Source organism: Manis pentadactyla, chromosome 8, assembly GCF_030020395.1.
Source record: "Manis pentadactyla isolate mManPen7 chromosome 8, mManPen7.hap1, whole genome shotgun sequence".
Classification (NCBI taxonomy): Eukaryota; Metazoa; Chordata; class Mammalia; order Pholidota; family Manidae; genus Manis; species Manis pentadactyla.
In genome coordinates, this window is record NC_080026.1 from 110,726,103 (window position 1) to 110,745,770 (window position 19,668).

At 42.5% G+C, this 19,668-nt stretch overlaps 1 protein-coding gene across 6 annotated transcripts in view; it reads right to left on the reverse strand.

Moving 5' to 3' along the window:
* DNMBP (dynamin binding protein) overlaps positions 1-19,668 on the reverse strand; it is a 96,004-nt gene that overhangs the window by 3,897 nt on the left and 72,439 nt on the right. For 5 of the 6 annotated variants that reach the window (XM_057506213.1, XM_036899070.2, XM_036899074.2 and 2 more), the window contains 11 exons: positions 16,061-16,254; positions 15,113-15,212; positions 10,828-10,975; positions 10,254-10,271; positions 9,714-9,913; positions 8,191-8,321; positions 7,028-7,132; positions 5,239-5,367; positions 3,817-4,149; positions 3,265-3,444; positions 1,792-1,990 (listed from right to left, as the gene is read on the reverse strand). In XM_057506213.1, the coding sequence (XP_057362196.1) occupies positions 1,792-1,990; positions 3,265-3,444; positions 3,817-4,149; positions 5,239-5,367; positions 7,028-7,132; positions 8,191-8,321; positions 9,714-9,913; positions 10,254-10,271; positions 10,828-10,975; positions 15,113-15,212; positions 16,061-16,254 (1,737 nt within the window). The remainder of the gene's footprint in view (positions 1-1,791; positions 1,991-3,264; positions 3,445-3,816; positions 4,150-5,238; positions 5,368-7,027; positions 7,133-8,190; positions 8,322-9,713; positions 9,914-10,253; positions 10,272-10,827; positions 10,976-15,112; positions 15,213-16,060; positions 16,255-19,668) is intronic. The other variant, XM_036899071.2, reaches the window with a different exon arrangement.

The following is a 19,668-nucleotide window of genomic DNA, read 5'->3' on the forward strand; positions in this document are numbered from 1 at the left end:
AGACTGAACAGGGCATCTAGATCATGGGAACAAACGCTAAGGGGAGACTTAACTAAGGAGGTGTCCAAACACACTGAGTGTGGTCAAACGGGATTTTAGAACGCATCCTGATGGTGCCAGAGCCCCTCACCTATGGCTCCCTGCCTTTCTCCACCCATAACACATGAAGGTCTACCCCTGGTCTGTGAATGCCATGGAAATACTGTGAGAATGGCTGAGAGTAGGAAGTGGTTTATATTAGTTAGAATATACATATCACATATGCACAGCACACGCTCACTTTAATAAATTGCTTAAGATGATAATAGAAGAATTCTCACCTATAACTTTTAAATATAAATGAGAGATTGAGACCCCTAATCCACAGGAAAACTTTTTATAATATTAAGGAAGAATATCTGTCATGGCTGGGACCCAGAGAATGTGGCCTCCACAGGAGCCAGGGCCACCGCTGTCTGTATCGTTAGTTTCCCGTTAAAAAACTGCTGGCACATGTCTGTTACATCTGCTGAATGAGACAGTAGATTGGGGTGGGGGTGGGGGGCATCCTCTGGGCAGACGATGAGAGGCAGAAGGTCTAAACAGCTGATCCTAATACTGTGGGCATCTTGCTATACAATTTATCAGGATCAAGCAGATAAAAACCCTAAAGATGGTGCTGCTTCTGGAACAGCTTGGATCTTCACTAGCCCTTCTGTGACTCCATCAGTGGCTCTCTCCTGCCCATCCCAAACGATCTTCCATCCTTTGTCCTTCCCTTCCCACTTCTAATCTCTATTATTTTGGGTCCCACTTCTAATCTCTATTATTTTGGGTAAGCAGGGGTAGAAGAGGATAGAAAAAAATCCACAACATACTTTTAAAAGAAACTAAGAAATGTTACAATTTTCAGTTCTGGGCAGTGTGATACAGTATTTATTATATTGGCCCATATTCCTTATCAAAAATGCTTAGGGCCAGATGTCTTTTGAACTCAGGTTTTTTGGATTTGGCAAAGGTAATCAGGTATATAACACTATGTGTTTCATAACACCTCCAGCAGGGTATGGGTCAACACCCCACAGTCAAACCCATTCAGGGTTAAGTAACAATTATAAATAGACTCATATCACTTTGTTTAGCTATGTGCCACCAAATGCATTCAGATCAGGGCCGGTTTTGGCAAAGGAGTTCTGGGGAAAAACACAAAACAAAACATAAAGTTTGTTTTTCAGAGCTTTTCAGATTTTGGAATTGTGGATAAATCATTACAGATCAGTATTCTTTGTGCTTTCCTTTAAATTCTATAACCAACCCCAACCCCGCCAGGAAAAAAAGCTGTGAGCTGTTTTAAAAATTATTCTCCAAAGAGTCATGAAAACTGTTTCATGACAGAAAACTATTTACTCTGACAGGAAAATTCAAACAGCAAACAAAAAAATCCTTTCTTACAGGTTTTAAATTCACACACAACAAAACATATTTACAGAACCTGGAAAAGGGCAGCTTCTCTGGTGTTTTACTGAGACCAGACTGGGAGGGCACAAGACCCACTGGGCAGGAGTTACTTGCCCGTACATGGGATGATCTGGCAAGGTAAGTAAAGGAGGCTCCTCTGGAATTTATAAAAACAAAAACAAAGACAGGTTTTGTTTCAGTAATGACTTGAGCCTTGTACTCTCTACAGGTTATTTTTCCCTTTAATCAAAGGTTCATGCATTTTTTTTTTCCTGGCCTAGATAGGATTCAGGTATAGCCTAGTCACTTTTTCCTCACTTAGAGTCACAGTAACCTGATGGCTAACATTCTTACCTCCGTTGTCAATCAGCCAGCGGCTCTGACTGCCCATGGGGTCCTTTTTCTTGATCACACCCACCAGGTCACCTTCCAGAAGTGACACATCCAAGTCTTGAGCAGCATTGAAGTTCCGATCTGCTTGAAAGAGTTTTTCAGGGGGATACCTTGCCAGGAGGGAGGCCCGGAGTTCTTCAGACTGCAGCATATAACTCGGCTGAAAGACAACACAAGAAACACCATCAGCAAAAACCCTCTCCGGCCATTTTCCCAGCAGCCTTATCGAATCCAGCCACATGGTCAGAATCCCAGCAGTGGGGGCAATGCGGCCAGCTGTTGGCTACGCCCGTCGCATGCCTGAGTGAGTCCACGGGGCTGGGCAAAAAGCGACATCTCTGAGGTCATGTTGTGGTGCTTTGGCAGCTATTAAGAAAATTTAACACGTTTAGTTTTATATCTGTTATCTTGTGACAAAAAAATGTGACTAAACGGCTAACTAAAGCATCAAAGTATCTTCAGTAATATCACCAGGTCCTCTTACATTACGGCAGGTGAACCTGAACAACTGAGATTTCCCTTATTCTTGCCTTCCCATCCGTAAAACAAATAATACTCATAAAAATAAGAAAAAGTAACATGATAAATTTGCTTCCCTGTTTGAAGATAATGTAAGTTAATGTCTGTGGGGTTATATGGGGCAAAAACGTTGTAAGCAAAGACAAACCAGCAGTCTCTTAGATTTATGCCCCTACAATCTGGTGTAGCTAACCCTACTTTTCAAAATATGGAAGAATTGAGTTCAAAAAGAATAACTCCAGGTACAAAAGCAGTCAGCCATTTACTGTTTGGTAGTATATCAGATAATTAACTTTCTCTAGAGAAGATAAAAAAGAGGGAGGCCTGGCAGAATTAATTTACCTTTAAATCAGCTCCCGTAATTAACTGATCAAAGTATCAATATTAGTCGTTTACTAACTCCTTTCACTGTATAGACTAAGAAACAAGAATGCTTTCTGAGGGCATTTTGGAGTAATATCCAGTGTGACAATTACTGGAGGTCACTATCAATAGTAGTAGGCACACGGGTGATGCCTGGTAACACTGAATGAATGAACAAGTGAGCCACGACAGATGAGAAGTCATAGCCTTTATTCTCCACTTACCACAAAATACTTAAATTCCTATGATGTGGTGAATCTGCAGAGGCAGAACTACTTCCATCAATATTAATAATAGTGATAACTTATTTGTACAGTGCTTTCTATATGTGAGGCAATTTCTAAGTGCTTTACATACATTAACTCATTTAACCTCATGACACCTCTATGATGTAGGTTTAATTACTACCTGCGTCTCACAGACAGGGAAACCAAAGAACAGAGGGTAAGCGACTTGCTCAAGGACACACAGTGAGTAAGTGTCAGCACCGGGATCTGAACCCAGGCAGCCAGCTCCAGAGGTCACACCCTCAGCCACCAGTTCTCTACTCACCAGGCCCAGGAGGGGCTTTCGGGCAGACTGGTGGTCCATGGACCTCCTCTCGAATGGTTTCTTGGCAGCTGGAAGAGGCTCTGGGAAGAAGGTGAAAAGCTGGAGCTGCTGCAGAACCCTGCTGTGCTCTTCGTGGAAGACGGCAATAAGGTTTCCCTCTCTGCCGGCGACTTTCAGTAACTGGAGTCCACGGGAAGAGCAGAGAGAGCGAAAAGAAGAGAACACAGATCAAAGACCCCAGAACTGACGGTCTCGTTAAAACCGGCTGGAAGCTGATGCTCAGCTGCAGCTCCCTCTGTGTAGGGGAGCCACATTGCAGCCGGCCGAGGGCTCGCTCTTCCAGGGACGGCGCAGGCTGCAGGGAGAGCTGTTGAAAAGCCACAGGTTTCAGGGCACCATTCAGAGATCAAGAATTCCCATTCCTGACAGGCTTGACCTAATGACATATTTAATCTGCCTAATCCGAATAATTTCTCAAACACCCTATGTGCATTCCCGGGAAAACCCCTGAACTTCAGAGACGACTTCTCCCCAGGAGAGCAGGGGACTCACTGAGAGCAGGGGCTCTAGCTGCTCCAGAGCCTGGCGCACGAAGTCGCAGTGGGCCTCGGCATAGCCGTGGACGCAGTTGGTGAAGAGGCCCTGGGCATACTGGTGGAACTTGGGCAGCTCGTCCAGCAGCTGGGCGTTCAGGGCCTCGTAGTTGTTCCGGGCCGACTGCAGCTCCTCCAGAGTCCTCTTATCCTTCAACTTCTCGGCCCGCTCTGTGCACTTGTAGAAGTCCAAGAGCTTGTCGAAGCGTTTCTGGACCAGCTTGTGGGGCCCTGTAAACATGCTCAGTAACTGATTCAGGGGAGAGATGACAAGCCGCTGTGTCCTCTCCTTCTGCAGGGACGAGAAGGGCACGCTGCTCAGCTGGTTAGGACCCTGTATCTGTTGTTCTCCAGAATACCCTGCAGGCTGACTTTGCTACATGTCCTGTACCAGCTGCTTTGCTCCCAGCACACAAGCTAAACCCACGCAGACCCAACAGCATTCTACTTACCCAACCCCAGATGGACTTACATTTTCTATGAAATGTCTCAATTTGTAACTCTGCACCTAACAACTGGCACACACCAAGAGTTTACCAAACACATTAATCCCACCTCAGCCACAGGTGATAACATTAAATGACACGCATGAATGTTTGCATTACAAACCAGACGTGACGGTCTGTATGATATCACTTGTGTGTGTGTCTATACAACTTGAATTTAACTTAAGATTTAATTGTTACATAAACCTGAGGCAGAGAAACTTTCACATTCCCGTAACGCTAATAACTGCTTTCACTTTTCAAAGGATTTTTCTTTAATTCTTTCAAGAGGGACAGACATTGAGGGCAGGGTATTGACCTCATGAAGAACATAAACAGGCTTTTGCTAAATTACTTCTAATAACATGTTACTATAGGAACACTAAGAACTCAAGTACACATGCATTCTTTAGCCTCAAGCCTCCCAGAGATCTCCAAGAAATGAGCAAACCCCACCCGCTTCTTCCTACTTGAGACAAACAATCCTGTATTTACCCGTTCAGAATTTCCCAAGCAATTTGGCCTCAGTTCTTTTGCTATAGTTTGTGCCATCTCAGAGATCTGTTTGTCAGCCTCTTAACTATTCCCAAATATTCCTTTTCAAATTATTACTCTATAGTCATTTTCTTTTGCTCAGTTATCCACAGCAATGCCAGATTAAAGTTTTCAGTTTTCCTTTGTTCCCTGAAACTAGGCTGATCACAAGCTATAAAGAATACACTCAAATACATACAGGTCCTACCCGTCCTTTAACTAATTCAGTCATGTTCTGAATATACAACCTTGATACGAACACAGCGTGGCTTTGTGGAATTAACTTCCCGTGACCTGGATGTAAGACAGCGGGCTGGGAAGAGGGCCCACCTATGAAAGGCAGGTCGAAGAGAGTCACTTACAAAACTACTGAAGAGCTGGTCACTGATGTAGCGATGCACCTTCTCGAACTGCTCCAGGTCTCTGTGTCCCTTCTCCACGCACACATCCCACATGCTCATGGCAGCCACCACTTTCACACATGCTGATTCCTGGAGCCAGTTAGAAACACAGTAAGATCACACAGAACTTCCTAGCTTTCATCATTCATCCCAGATAGACAGTCTGGGACAAAATGATTCCACAGTTTAACATTTTCTCTCTGGTGTAGTACTTTAGCTTTGAAATAAGCATGCTCTTGTAAAGTATGATTGGCCAGGCATAGAGAAAAAGTCTAAGACTTTTAATTATACAAAATTTGGTGGGGGCCTTTTCTTTTCTTCAAAATGACCCCTCTTTGTCTGTAGCAATACTTTTTGCCTGAAGTCTATTTTGCTTACAATTAAGATAGCTAAACACAGCACATCTTTTCAGTGAGGGCTTTCATCAGCTCTTCAGCATTTCCTTGTGTCACTCATTTGAGGGTTTCTTAATTTATCAAGAAGTAAATTATCAAATTAGAGCCAAGAGGATTTCCGCAGGATGACACAATGAACGACCACCTTTCTGAGCTCACGTTACCACCTTATCAAGGACAGCTGCCCGCCACCCACCCACGACCACAGCCCCGCCTCCTGCACTCGGACCCAGCCGCTCCTCGCTGCTCTCGCTCTGTGCGTTCCTGGCTCCCTGCAAAAATACCTCGTGACAGGCAATGTAATTTACTTTGTTTATTGTCTATCTCCACCTCCCACGCCCTTAATGATATTTAAGCTCCATGAAGGCAGCAGTTTTTGACTCAATTTTGACTCAATTCTCATTTGCGGAATTAATGAACAAGTAAGTGAATGCACAGTTAAACTCCTCCTGACTGATCCTGACAGTTTTTAAACCCCAGGCTGGTTTTCTTTGGCTATTTGGAAAAATGCGGGATTTTTGCCTTCATTAGTTTTACTTAGGGGATGCCTGTTATTTTGGTATTAACTCAAATAAAATCTAAATGTACTAAAAACTCGATTAATGTAGTCCAAGAGTAAATGAAGTCCCTGAGCAAAAAAAATGAGTGCCTCAAAGACCAGTGTGCTATTTTATTTTATATTCGTAGACCTCTTATCTTTAAGTCCTCTATCTGCACATATAGATACAGCCAGTATTTTGTCAGAAGGATAAATAGAGTAATCTTTCTAATTCCTCCCAAGTGGGAGAACTAACATAAAAGACGATGTCCTCTTACATTCTTTGGAAGAGAAGTTGTGAAGTCCTAATGTATCAGTACACATGCCAATGTAGATACCAAATTATGCCGTCAGTGTCCCTCTGCTTATTTCTTGCTAGTTCTCTCTCCACAGCTGATCCATCTAATTTTATTTCTCAGGGCTTTTCATTTTGACAGGTCATGAAACTGTTCAGTATTTCCCCCTCAATTTCTATGGTTAATAGCCAGAACCAAATTGACCTGCCCATCAAATGGTTGCTGGATAAGTCAGGAGTTTACTATGTATTCGCTTATTTATTCAGCAAGTGGTAACTGGAGTCAGCCATCAAAAAAAACAAAACTCCCTGTCTTCATGGAGCTACATTTTATGAGGGGTGCCAGGGAGGAGACAGAGACAACAAACATTAGTAAATTACACTGTTAGAAGCTGTCTTTGCAGTGGCATAATGGCCATCTGAGCCCAGATTATTCAACATTCATTCAACAATATGCTGGGTAAGTGGGAAAGCAGAGAATTCGTCACATGTGGTTCTAACTAGAGCAATGTTTTTACCCACGCGGATATGCTGGAGGTAGAGAGACAGGTCTCGGATAAAAGATTTGATCAATCTTTCTTGCATTCGGAAGTTCTTTTCTGTTTCTTCAAATGCTTCATCTTTTATCTGTTCAAAATTAAAAAGTGCTGTTACCAGATTTGCACTCTCCCCAGATCTACTTTACTGGCAAAGGTATCTTTCTTAAAAACATCTTTTGCTTACATTTTAAAACCTTGATGTTTCCCTGAATCACACTGAGTTGAATTTAAACACATCTATATCATTTTGGAAGACATCGATATGCAATGCCTGCCTCCACGCCTCACCTCCTCAGCTCCAGTGGAAATCTTCCCTCGGCCCACCTGCCCTCTTCACCATTCCGGACGTCATTTGCCTTTGTAACAAGCTGGTACCTTTGCTTGTGTGGTCACCACACTTGTACATCCTCCCCTCTCTCTGTGCCAAACCTGCCCCATTCCCTTAAGGCTCAAACTAAACCTCTTGGCAACTCCCACTTACTCACAGTGGGATGCTTACTCCCACTGAAGTCTTGTTTTCTTAAGCACTGTGGTGTGTAGAGAAGAAACTGCAAAACTTAGCAACTGATTATTTTCTAGCTGGAATTTTCCATAATTGTATCATATATACACAGTACAGTAGAATGAAGTCTACGACTTCAGATGTACTCTCAGCACTGTCAATAAACTACTTTTTCCAAACTATTTCTTGGACATCACATTTTTTATTTATGACACAGGGTGTAGAGCTATGGTGATCTCTTCAATCCCTTTTAGCATAGTATGTCTATAAGTTTAATTTTGTCTCCTCAAATAGATTATAAGCTCCTTGTGGGCATTTAAAAACCCAATTACTATTATTTAGTGACTGATTTGGCTTCTTGATTTGCTTTTGCACACACTGTGAGCAGCTCACCAAGGCACAGGCAGAGGGTCCACACCACAGTACTTAAGGAAACAGGAGTTTCAGCTACATGCTGGCAAAAAGGGTTCGGTCTGAGCCTCAGGGAAGGGGCCTATTTGGCACAGGACCAGGTCCTGTACCTGCCAGCCAGCAAACAAGAGGCGGTACTAAGAGGGGAACCTTGCCAGCGACACCAAGCAGGCTGCCCTAGGAAGCCCCAAAAGGCTGTCAGTGTACCGCCCCTTCGAGGGCAGGAAACTCACCTGTGGAGCAAAGCCGGTGAGGTGCTTCAGGTGGCTGCTGACACGATTGGATTTCTTGATGATGGAGTGGATGTTCAGCTTGGAGATCTTCTCCCTCAGGCTGTCTTCGTCGCCCTTTCGGTACTTGAGGACTAGGGAGTGAGTCAATCGGTGAGTCATGAGAGCCCTTTCCTAGGCATGGACAGACTACAGAACAAGCCACAGAAGGAGACTAACTGCCCAAGCAAGAGCTGGTGCTTGGCTTCAACAAGCTTGTAACTGAGTAAAGACAAAATATTAAGCCAGTCATCATTTATGGACACACAGGCCCCCCAAAGAAAACCAGAGAGACTGTGCAGAGGGTTAGAGGCATGGAGGAGAGTCGGCAGAGCTGTAGGGAGAAGAGCCTAGGATGCGGAGTCGGGAAACTTGAGTTCAATACCATGGCCCATGATCTCATCAAGGTGTGGCCGTAAGTCACCTAATTTCTCTGAGCCTCATTTTTCTCTAGAAAAGAACAAAACCTGCCTTAGAAGACCACCTGAAATGGCCTCACATACAAATGAGATATTAATATCCACACATCTCCGAGGTAAAATACAATTCAGGAGTTAATGTGATTAACTGCTGTATTATACACCGGGCGTAACCTGCTGAGAAGTCTGGAGATAATAGCAGAAGGGTTGCAAGGGGAAGACTGTGTGGCAGCAACAAGGTACACTTTCTGGTTGTAGGAGATGAGATCACAGTAGGAGATGAGAAACTAGACAAAGGTGGACGGGCAGAAAATTTTTATAGCACAGGTAACATGGGCTGACAGTGGAGAGACACTGATGCCATGCAGAAGGCAGAGAAAAACAGTTTTAGATAAAGTGGGGAGAAGAGTGGAGAGACAAAGAGGTTACACTGCATTATAGATTCTTTGAGGATAGGGATAATAAATCAGTTAAGCATGTCACCAAGCACACATTGAGTGTTCAAATTACAACCTCAACAAGAGACTTGAGGAAAGTGAAAATAAACAGTCTGGTTTGTTCTACAATAAAAAGGAAGAGTGGGTAGTTTGGCAACTGACTGAATAGTTGGGAAGATCTCGGACCAGGGACAGTCCTGGAGAGGCAGGACTGATGGGACCCAGAGCCGTGGACAAACTAGGGTTTTCTGAAAGAAGACAAGAGATCCTAAGGTCGGTGACTGCAGCAAAGTACCCAGCAAGACACAGAGGAAAGCGAATCCAGGCCTGGGTTGAGAAGGGCCGCCTTCCTGGAGCTGAGAGGGCAGCCACCCATGACTGAAGGGACTCCTGTCCAGCCATTCTCCAACCAGGCTTCGTATCTCTTGGGAAAGATCCTACTGCTCCAAGCTTCCCCTCACAGGTCCGATTCCCACTCCCATTGTTACTGCCGCTTTTCTTGTTCGTACCGTGTCCCCCAGTTCTGCTGTTCCTTCACCCAGCCCTATTGCCCACCACCTGCCCTGTCCACCTCTGGAGGGAGAGCATTCTCAAGGGCACCCCTCTTTTCCAGCAAGCCTGCTTTCCTTACCCAGGTCCTTTCGACGCTTATATTCATTAATGTTCACATTGATTTCCTTGACTGCCAGAACGGCACTGGTTAAAGGCACTTTATCCGGGTGGGAATCTGGGGTGGAATTCAGCAATTCCATCAGCAGCAGTGGGTAACGCATTACCCTCTGCACTGGTTTGATGAGGAAGGAGCCCAGGTTAATATAATTTGTGCATCCCCTATAAAAGAAGGACAAACAGACTTTAGTCAACTGTCAACAACACAGGGCCTAAAGGTAGGATTTGTTATTCTTAAATATAGCTCTCTTCTTCCACCCTCCTTTCCAATTTTATTCATTCAACAAACAGTTACTGGGCATCCCATAAATACCAAGAACTGTTCTAGGTTCTGGGGATTTAGTAGTGGCCTGCCTTCGTGGAAGGAGAGGCAATAAACAAATATTACATAAAGTATCATCTGGTGGTATATGCTATGGGAAAAATACAAGGTAGGTCTATTTCTAGGTTTCTGTTCATAAAGGAAGGAAGTAAAGAAATGAGCTTATGCCAGGGTACTTACCACTCCTTGTACAGGCTCCTACAGGGCAGGGAGCGTGGGAAAAACAGACAGCTGATTAGAGGGAATGCTGACGCTGACTTCACATTCTCAGAGCATATTTTAGCTCAACTAATGCCCCTTAGGTGGGGAGACAAAATCACATGGGATAAAAGGGAAATTATGAATGTCTAATTTCTAGTCCATTAAAGAAAGTAAGTTCCTAACTTCACTTGGATCTACTTAGACATATAACTTTATAAACTGCCTCCCTAAGACCAGGAGGATCCCACAAGATGGTCTGATTTTGGTCTTTTTATTTATGCTCATGTTTATTTGGACCAAACTTGCTCCCTGGCTGCTTCTACCTGAAAATGCTAATTTCATACTTTGTATCTATAGATAAAAGTACAAACTGGAAGCTACTTGAGATTTTCAAGATAATAATGAGAAAAGGGAGAGTTACACAACAGGACTTATATCATTTGTGTTTAAAAAAGACAGATGTCCTAGGAAGTCTAAACATTACAGGTGGGGGTGACTTCTAAAAGGCAGAACTAAAGTGCCAAGATGGAAGCAAGGTGATTAAAATTCCTACTTAAGATCCGCCAAGAAGTCCTGAAGATGCTTCTGGATCTTCTCATCCTTCGTATAGATTTCCAGCAGTGCAATGGCCTCATCGTGATTCTGGCAGTAACCCTTGTACGTTCCCTCAAGCTCATCCCGGTGATCAAGAAACACAGGTCCTTTGGAATATACACAAACACAGTGATCAGTGACTTTCTTCTCAGTATCCTAAATGTCCTAAAGGTGTGTGTGTGTATATATATATATATCCTAAAATATCCTAAAGGTATATAAGCAAACTTTAGTATCAGTTAAACCCTATCACAGGAAATGATAATAAGACTATCAAATTAATAAGAAAGTTCCATGTAACAGCTTCAAACGGCACTTATTTGAAAGAACCACGTCGTCCACTTATTCACTTTACAGCACACGCGTACACACACACACACACACACACACACACACACACACACACACACACACACAGCTGGTCTCTGAAACAGCCTGTAGTCCCTTTCTGTCAGGCACACGGCATGTGCAAGAACTCCCCTTATAGGTGTGTGATCAGAACCTGTAAGGACCCCTCACTGGCTAAGCCCCTGGAAAGTCATCACGGGGGTGAAGAGCCTTTTCTATAGCAGCAGTTTCCAACATTTTCTTTGTGCATAAATTAAATACATAGGACTATAAATGAAATTTACTCTACTTAAATTCCTATAATATAAAAAATACAAATCTGTGATATAACATATGTACTTCTTTGGAAGGCATTAAACAGCAAGATGTAACAATGAATCTAAATCACCACAATTTCAAAGTATGATAAGGTGACATAAGAAATTGGTAACATTGGTTGCTTCTGGTTGAATGTTACTGGAATTTCAATATATCTGCAATAACCTAATGTGAGAGGAGCATGTTGTTGGTCCCCTATATTCATATCTAAATAAATGCTAAATTCTAGTTAGAAGTTAGTGAAAATAAATTCCTATTCAAGCTCATGGACTTCAAATCTATCCATAGACCCCTGGTCTACATACAGCCAGTTAGGCACACGAACAGTTTCTGAACAAACTTCTACAATTTCACTTAGAGCCACTGCCTCAATGGGCTGATTCCCTGACGTTAAAACTGCTCCTCCTTCTGCTCTCCTTTCCTTCCCTCTTCAGCTGTACCGCTCTGCTCACAAAATACGATCCCACTGCCTGCTTCTGCTGTCACTACTACCGGCTGCTCTGGGCATGAACCCCTCCTCCATGGAACCACCCCAGACCTTTCTCTGCAATGTAGTCACCTGCTCCCTCTACATTCTGGCCTACGGAACTCTCATCTTGCACAGATCCACTTCTATTTAAATTAAATGAATTTCCTTAATTACAGCTCCTGCCTGTAAGAGAAACTTGATTTTTTTTTCATACACATCATACTCCTGTGGTCCTGTCTCACAGACCACCTTCCTTTTGTCTATTCCTGAATCTTGGAAGGCACAGCAGTGCAAGTGGGATTGGGGCTGGGGCTGGGGCTGGGGCTGGGGCTGGTCTCCTTCTTGACCTTCGCGGCCACTTTGGAATCCCTGAGCCACCAACATCTTCACCTGGCATCACCATCCGCTCCTCGCAAGCCTTCTCTCACATCATGCCCTCATATCTCACTTCCTGCCTGACTGCTGGAGCCTTCACATCACACGGACGGTTACGCTCACCCCTCCATGCCTGGGCTTTCAACCTCCCTGCTAGAGACTATTCAGCATCAAAAACAAACTAGCAACGCTACACCTTAATTTCCAGTGTGTTTCAAACTATGGGTCACAACCTACAAATGCACCATGGACTCTACTTCAGGGGTCATTATCAGTCCTTCTTTTGAAGAAATAAAATGGAATAGAAAAGAAGTACCAGAAAACACTAGACACAGCAAAAGCAAGCACAGACATATACCTGGGTCATTACATAAAATATATTTTGTTTTGTTTAAAATAAAAATGAGTCAGTCCCTTCTATAGTACTACATACTCAAGTCTCCTGGCACTTCTGCCCATCTCAACCTCCTTACCTTCTACCCTGAGCACCTACTGTCCTTCCCTCCTGTCCCGGCTGTACTAGAATCCTCCTCCAGTCGGGACGAGACAATTCAGTGCTTTCTCCAGCACCCTGGATTATCTTGACTTTTTGCTGAGTTATCCCCCTCACTGTGTACTTTTTCCATGTCTAACCCTGGGTCCTAGGAAATGCTTGGAAGGTACATGGGTCGGGGGTGAGGGAGGCTTAGGGTAGAACAGTTCAAATAATTCTCTACCATTTGTATGATTATAAAAAATGGGGATGGGGAACCAGGGTAGAGAACATGCATATGTAACTGCTGGTGTGCGATGAACTACTGCTGGAAGGAGATGAAGGAAAACTAACAACATTGGTTGCTTCTGGTTGAGAAGAGCTGGGTGACTTATGGAACGGGTAGACTTTTCATTATATAGTCCTTTGTACCTTTCTAATTGTGTGCCATATGAACATATTAAAAATAAGTTAATTAAAAAATATATTAAAATAAACTTAACCAGAAAATATCCCTATGCAAGTCACATCAATCTGCTCTCTGCTAGTGGTTCCACATAGTTTTAATTTGCTTTTTTCCGACTTCTCTCACCCCTCCCTTATCAGGTGTTCAAAATGTTATCCTTGATTTCCCACCAAATGCACTGCCTGGCCTCCTGGTTGACCAGGACTGCAGTCCCCCAGCACTGTGCTCTCACATACCCTGAGCTTCACCACGTGCACATCATGGCCCCTGCACGCCGTCCCTCCCCCTTCCAACCCTTCTGACTGGGTCCTGAGCCTCTCAGTTTTCTAAACCTCTCCTGTCCTCTATCCTCTCTGGGCCTTCAACATCTCAGTCTGCTACCAAATTCCTTGATTTTCTTGGGACAAGAAGTGCAAGGGGAAGGAGAAAAATAAACAGCTGATTTCTTGTGGGTGTGGGATTATGGATATTTTATTTTAATTTCCTATTTTACTGGTATCATAATATACAGATAATAAAATAAACTTGGAAGGAACAAATGATTGTTTGATTAACAATCCCTTTCAGATACCAACCAAGTTCTCTCATTTCTTTTTTAATTCAAATATATGACCTACAGAAACTTATTTCAAATGCCTTATCAAATCTTATGAATTGGCTTTCATGCATTATCATTCTATTAAAGCAGGGTCACCATGACTTCCTTCTAATCAATCAATGTGTGTTTCTCCTTCCTCAACCTCCCTGACCTCTGACCTCTCCAGTTAGACTGACAGCGGGACCCAGACTTCCCAAACCACAAGGCACAGACACACAGCTTTCTATCTAGACATTACAGCAGAAGCGGGGACAACTGAGAGACCGGTACCGACGCCAGGCCAATCAATTACCAGTCACGTGACCTTGGGCAAATTACCCTCCTCTTTAAGTCTCAGTTTTCTCTTTTGTAAAGTAAGATTAATAGTACTTAAACCTCACAGGGTTCTTGTAGAGAACAACTGAGTTCAAGCCTGACACACCCTGAAATGGTATCTGGTATAATAAACACTCAAGAAACAAAAACAATGTTGCACTAATCAGTTAACAGTCCAGTCACCTCCTCCTTCCTACAGAAGGGCAGAGCCCTGATTTCACCCCCCCTCCAACCCCCGTGTCTATTTCTCTCCCAGGTGAGTCAGGTAAGTACTGCCTAGTCTAAGCCAATGTTATGATCCCGTTCCCCTTTCTAGGACCCATTTAGGAACATGCACAGACACTGTGAGATAACATTTGTTATACAGCAACAGATAACTAACACAGTTCCCTTGTTTATTAGAACCAGACGACTGTTTTTCAAACATTTTCTATGATGACCCACATGAATTTATTTTAAATCATGACTCAGTTATACGTATATGTACAACTGAAAAGATCAAAACAATGTAGTTATATTTATTACTTACAGTACATTCTGATATTTTCCATTTTATTTCATTGAAAAAAATATATACTGGGTGTGACCTACTAAATTCATCTCATGAGCCACTAACTGGCCACAAACGTCAGTCTGAATGAAAACCATCGTACTATGTGACATCTAAGATTTCTTCTGTCGCTAACATCCTATACCTCTCTCCTCAAAGTAAGCTGCGTAAGGAGAAGCAAGGGGCTAAGTGACCTGTGAAGTAAGTAACTAAAACTTCATTTCCTAGCATAACTACTGTGTGCCAGTTTGGCCCCCTTACTCCTTACCTCCTATCCATGAAGTTTCAAAAAAAAAAAGAAGTTGCTTCTGAAACAATGGCCAGAGCCCATACCTACAGCATCGCTGATCTCCAGATCAGCCAGTAATTCCTTTGAGACTTTAATCACCATCTCCATATTTCCAAAAAGTCCCTCAAAGTCAATGTTTGGTACCTGAGAACAAAATGTACAGATGCATGGAAATGAAATTAATGGCACAGCATTCATACTAGGAGCATCTCTTGAAGGAGGCTACAAAATTTGCTCTAGGTCATCTTCACTCTCACAAAGTTTCCAGCACAGAAACATCCAAATTATCTTTAATGTCACACCTCATCCTTGATCCAATTACTGTTTCATCCCCCTTACTCCACTACCTTAGTAAAATAACCTTGAAACCAATTTGGTCTATAATTGTACAAATTCCCACCCACTACCCCAAATCTGAAGGCACTGCCTAGTTCTATAGAAGTTCCTTTAGAATGCTCCAGAAGTACAAACCAAGCTGAGCCCAGGTGGTCCAGTGACAAGCAAAAAGGACTGTAAATCCCCAGGATACTGTTAACCTGTTTTTCTATCTCCAACATCTAGAAAAGTACCCAGTGCATGCCCATGATACTAAGGATTTCCTGAACAAACTTTGTACAATCAGGTGCTACAGTCAGATAACCCATCATCCCCAGACTTCATTATATTATTACATTATATTATTATACAACCAGCCTTCCTAATAAAATGACAATCCAGACTCCCTGGAATTCCTGGTTTTCAGGAGCTAGAGAATCAGATGTGCTGGGAGTAACTGCAGTAAATTAATGGTGGACTTGGTAAGTGACATGATGCTGAAGGCTTAAGTTGACAATACACATTTGTTTGTTGGGACCCTTGAATAAAAAGCAGCAGCAGTCACAGCCTTCATTTCAAACCCAGTAATTCCTTGTGGTGAAAACTCCCATCTCCTAATGCTTCAGGCTTGGAGAACCACCTTCCAGGTAAAGCTCACTTTCTCCCACAGCTCCCACCTGGGCCTGCTGCAGGGGTGCCATGATCCGCTCCATACACATTTCCAGATCCCGAATGTAGTCTCTTTCTGTCTGAAGAAGTTCTTCTACCACCTTGGCTCTCTTCTCCAGCATCCTCTGCTCTGGGTGTTCAGTGGACGCAGACCCAGAAGGGGCCACTGGTGATGAAGACTGGGAGGAGAGGAGTGTCATTTCTAGGAGGGAAAAGAGAACTGGTCAGCAGCTCTGGGTGAAACCACGACTCTTCAACCATTTGAGTTGCAATGAACAATACATTCCTGGAAGCCAGAGGTCTCATGATTGTCAGCCACTAGGAAATCTGATCACATATGTTGGTTCTTACCGTGAACAGATGAAAAGCATAGAAAGCCACCCCTGCAAGAGAACTTCTCTCGTCTTGCGATACCATTTCTACAACTTGCCCCCAAAAGGAGTAGTGGGCCCAACTGACAGGATAAATCAGAAGTGACCACAAAAGAGGGTGAAAGAGGGGCTGTTCTTATAAAGAACTGCTTTCACTTAATAAGGAATGAAACGCATTCCATCATCTCGGCAGCAGAAACACCAAGCCAGAAGTTAAAAACATGGACATGGCACATTAAAAAGAATATTATGGGGAAAATAATGCCAACTAAGGGGGAGACAAGAATTAGGTAGGAATTATCCATCTGCGACCTGGGTGACTGTAGGGCTCACCATGTTTCAGTTACTGTGATGGCTGATTAACACTAGTATATAATGAAATAAGCAAAAATTATTTAGAGTGTCCCCATCAAAACATCAATGAAGACTGACTATCAGCTTTTGTTACTTCAGCTATCCGAGACGATACAAATACACTATAAACATGAAGTTCTATTTTCAATCAGAACCACACTGCACAATCTAAAAATGAAAACAAATACGTATCTTATCATTACCTCTTAACAATTACCTGCTACTAAAAATACATATAATGAGAGTTATTTATAAAGATGGGATGGCATTTGTTCATTTAAAGTGAACGTTAAAATTAAATAACTGAAAAGATTTCAACAGCGAAGCAATCTCTGCTTGGTTTATTCCTTAAGACCCACTTTAAAAAACAACTAACTAAATAGACTAGTAATTCTGAGTATAATTACAATAACATTTTTACCCAGATCTAAGAAGCAAAAACACAAGGGCTCAAATTATTTATGGAAAACTAGCCATAAAACTGTCATGAATGACAAAGCCTGGGGGACAGTTCCCAAAGATAACCAAGGAAATGACAAATACATGCAATGTGTGATTCGGAACTGGATCCTGATCTGGAGGAAAAAACTTCCCCACGATAGACATTACTAGGACATTGATGAAGTAATACAGATTGTAGATTAGATAAGCGATTAAGTCAATTACAAATTTCCTAATTAGCAGATCTGTTGTCATATATAACCATATCCATGATCATAATGTTTATTAAGGGACATGATACATGCAGCCTACCCTCAGATAGTTCAGAGAAAAAGACTGTGTTTATCGACAGAGAGAGAGAGAGTGAAAACAAAAACACGGCAAAATGTTATACTGGCGAATTCAAATAGAGGATTTACAGGAGGGTCTTATTACTATTGCAATTTTATATAAATTTGATATTATTCTAAATAAAGTTTAAAATGACAATGTGAAAATATCTTTCTTGAACTGTTTTCTTTTTTGGTAGAATGACAAAACTTCAAGAATAACTATTTTATCAGAGTGCTAAATTATAAATTAATTGTAAAATTTAATCTTCAAGAGCCTTGTTTAAAATTTTCTTTGCAATTTCAGAGCAATTGAATCACAGTTCCAATACGGTTATGTAAATGGCAAGTTGGGAACAAAAACTCATTTTTATCTATTTCATTTTATATTTTGAGGTATAACTGACATAAAACGTATTAGTTTCAGGTGTAGAACATAATGATTCAATATTTGCATAAGAAACTCATTTTTAATACAGGACTAAGAAGCTCTGGAATGGGAGAATATTAACTGAATTCCTACCATGTGCCAAGCCCTTTATATATTATGTTCCTAAATTTATTAAGTATTCATGCCAAAACTGAAGTAGTGTTATAATTCCATTTAATAGATAAGAAAACCAAGGCTTTGAGAGGCTGACCTATTCGTCCCAGGTTCTGCAGTGAGTAAATGGCAGTTAGTGGGATTTGAATAAAATCCTATGCACTTAATCCTGCCCCATTTTGCCTTACTAGCCTGGAATCTCAACTAGAAAAAGTCAGGGGCTTACTTACTTTAAATCTTAAAAAGTCCTTGGGAACTAATTTTCTCTCAGGAATCAAAGCTCTATTAATCATAATAGTTGAAAGCATAAAATGCCAGCAAGTACTTATCAATCAGAAGCCAGCAACCTACATTAAGAAATGCAAACAGATTTTTATTTATATTAAAAGAGAGAAAAAGAAGTGGTAATTCTTTTAAACCACCGACATGCTTTTTTTTCAGGTAGATTTATAAACTCTTGAACAGCAGGCACCACCCTGGAGATTCTGATTCAGCAAATCCGAATGGGATCCAGAGATCTGCAATTTTAACAACATCCTAGGTGTTTCTGAAGATGCAGGTGACCTTCAGGCTCCACACACAAATATAAATACTCAAAGATTAAGTCAAACTAGACATATCTGTGTTGAGATGACTCCAAATGTAATACTGTTTTTCCATATCTTAAGGAAAAAGTCGGAGGTAAAATTTTAGTATCTGGGACAAGGAAGTGAGGGATGGCGGCCTCCACGCTGAGTAGCTGCAGCTCAAACACAGGCTTTGAATTCCCCACTTCCCCACTCTTCAGCTGGGGAGCCCCAGAAAGTCCACTTTTACCTCTGGACCTCAAGGTCTTCATCTGTACAACAAGGAGAATAATACCTGCTTGGCACAGTTGTTGGGGGAATTCAACAAAATAACAACACAAGTTAGCTCCTTTCCCACAACGGGTCAGAAAATGCTCTCTGTATGAGATGAAGGTTGAATGCACCAAATAGAAAGTTCTCTTCAAAGACTATGACATTTAACTTCTCTGTAAGAACAATAAGGAAGCACAAGGAGGCTGAGGCCCAGTACCAGCCTATCAGTACAATGTGCAGACCAGCTCCCACTTTCTTCCTAGGTTGGCCCTGGAGGAGTTTAGGAGCTGGCTTACTGCACGAATTTACTTTCTGTGATAAAATACTTAGTGGTGGATTTTTGTTGTTGTTGTTCTCCTTCCCAGCCCCCAGCCCCTCAAGTACCAATTCCTCTCCTTCTCAAAATACCCCCACCCCTCAGTTAGTGCACCATCACCAGACACCCCCCTCCCAGTCTTGTAAGGAAGGCCAGCTTCCCACAACTCTAACAACCGCGCTTTAAAGCAAGTAAAAAGAAAAGCCACTCACCGCTGCCCCTGACTCTGAAAGTTGGCTCTGTCTTTGCTGGAGAAAAGCTTTGAACTGCCAGCAAGGTCCCAGGCTGCACCTGAGCGCAGGGGCTGGCTGTTCTACCTGCTCTCACACAGGCTCCAGAAAGCCTATGTGATACCTGCGGTGCCAGAATTCTGGTGTGCGAGTGCGAGTGGGTCAAGGAGGGAGGAGGCAGAGTAGAACCTT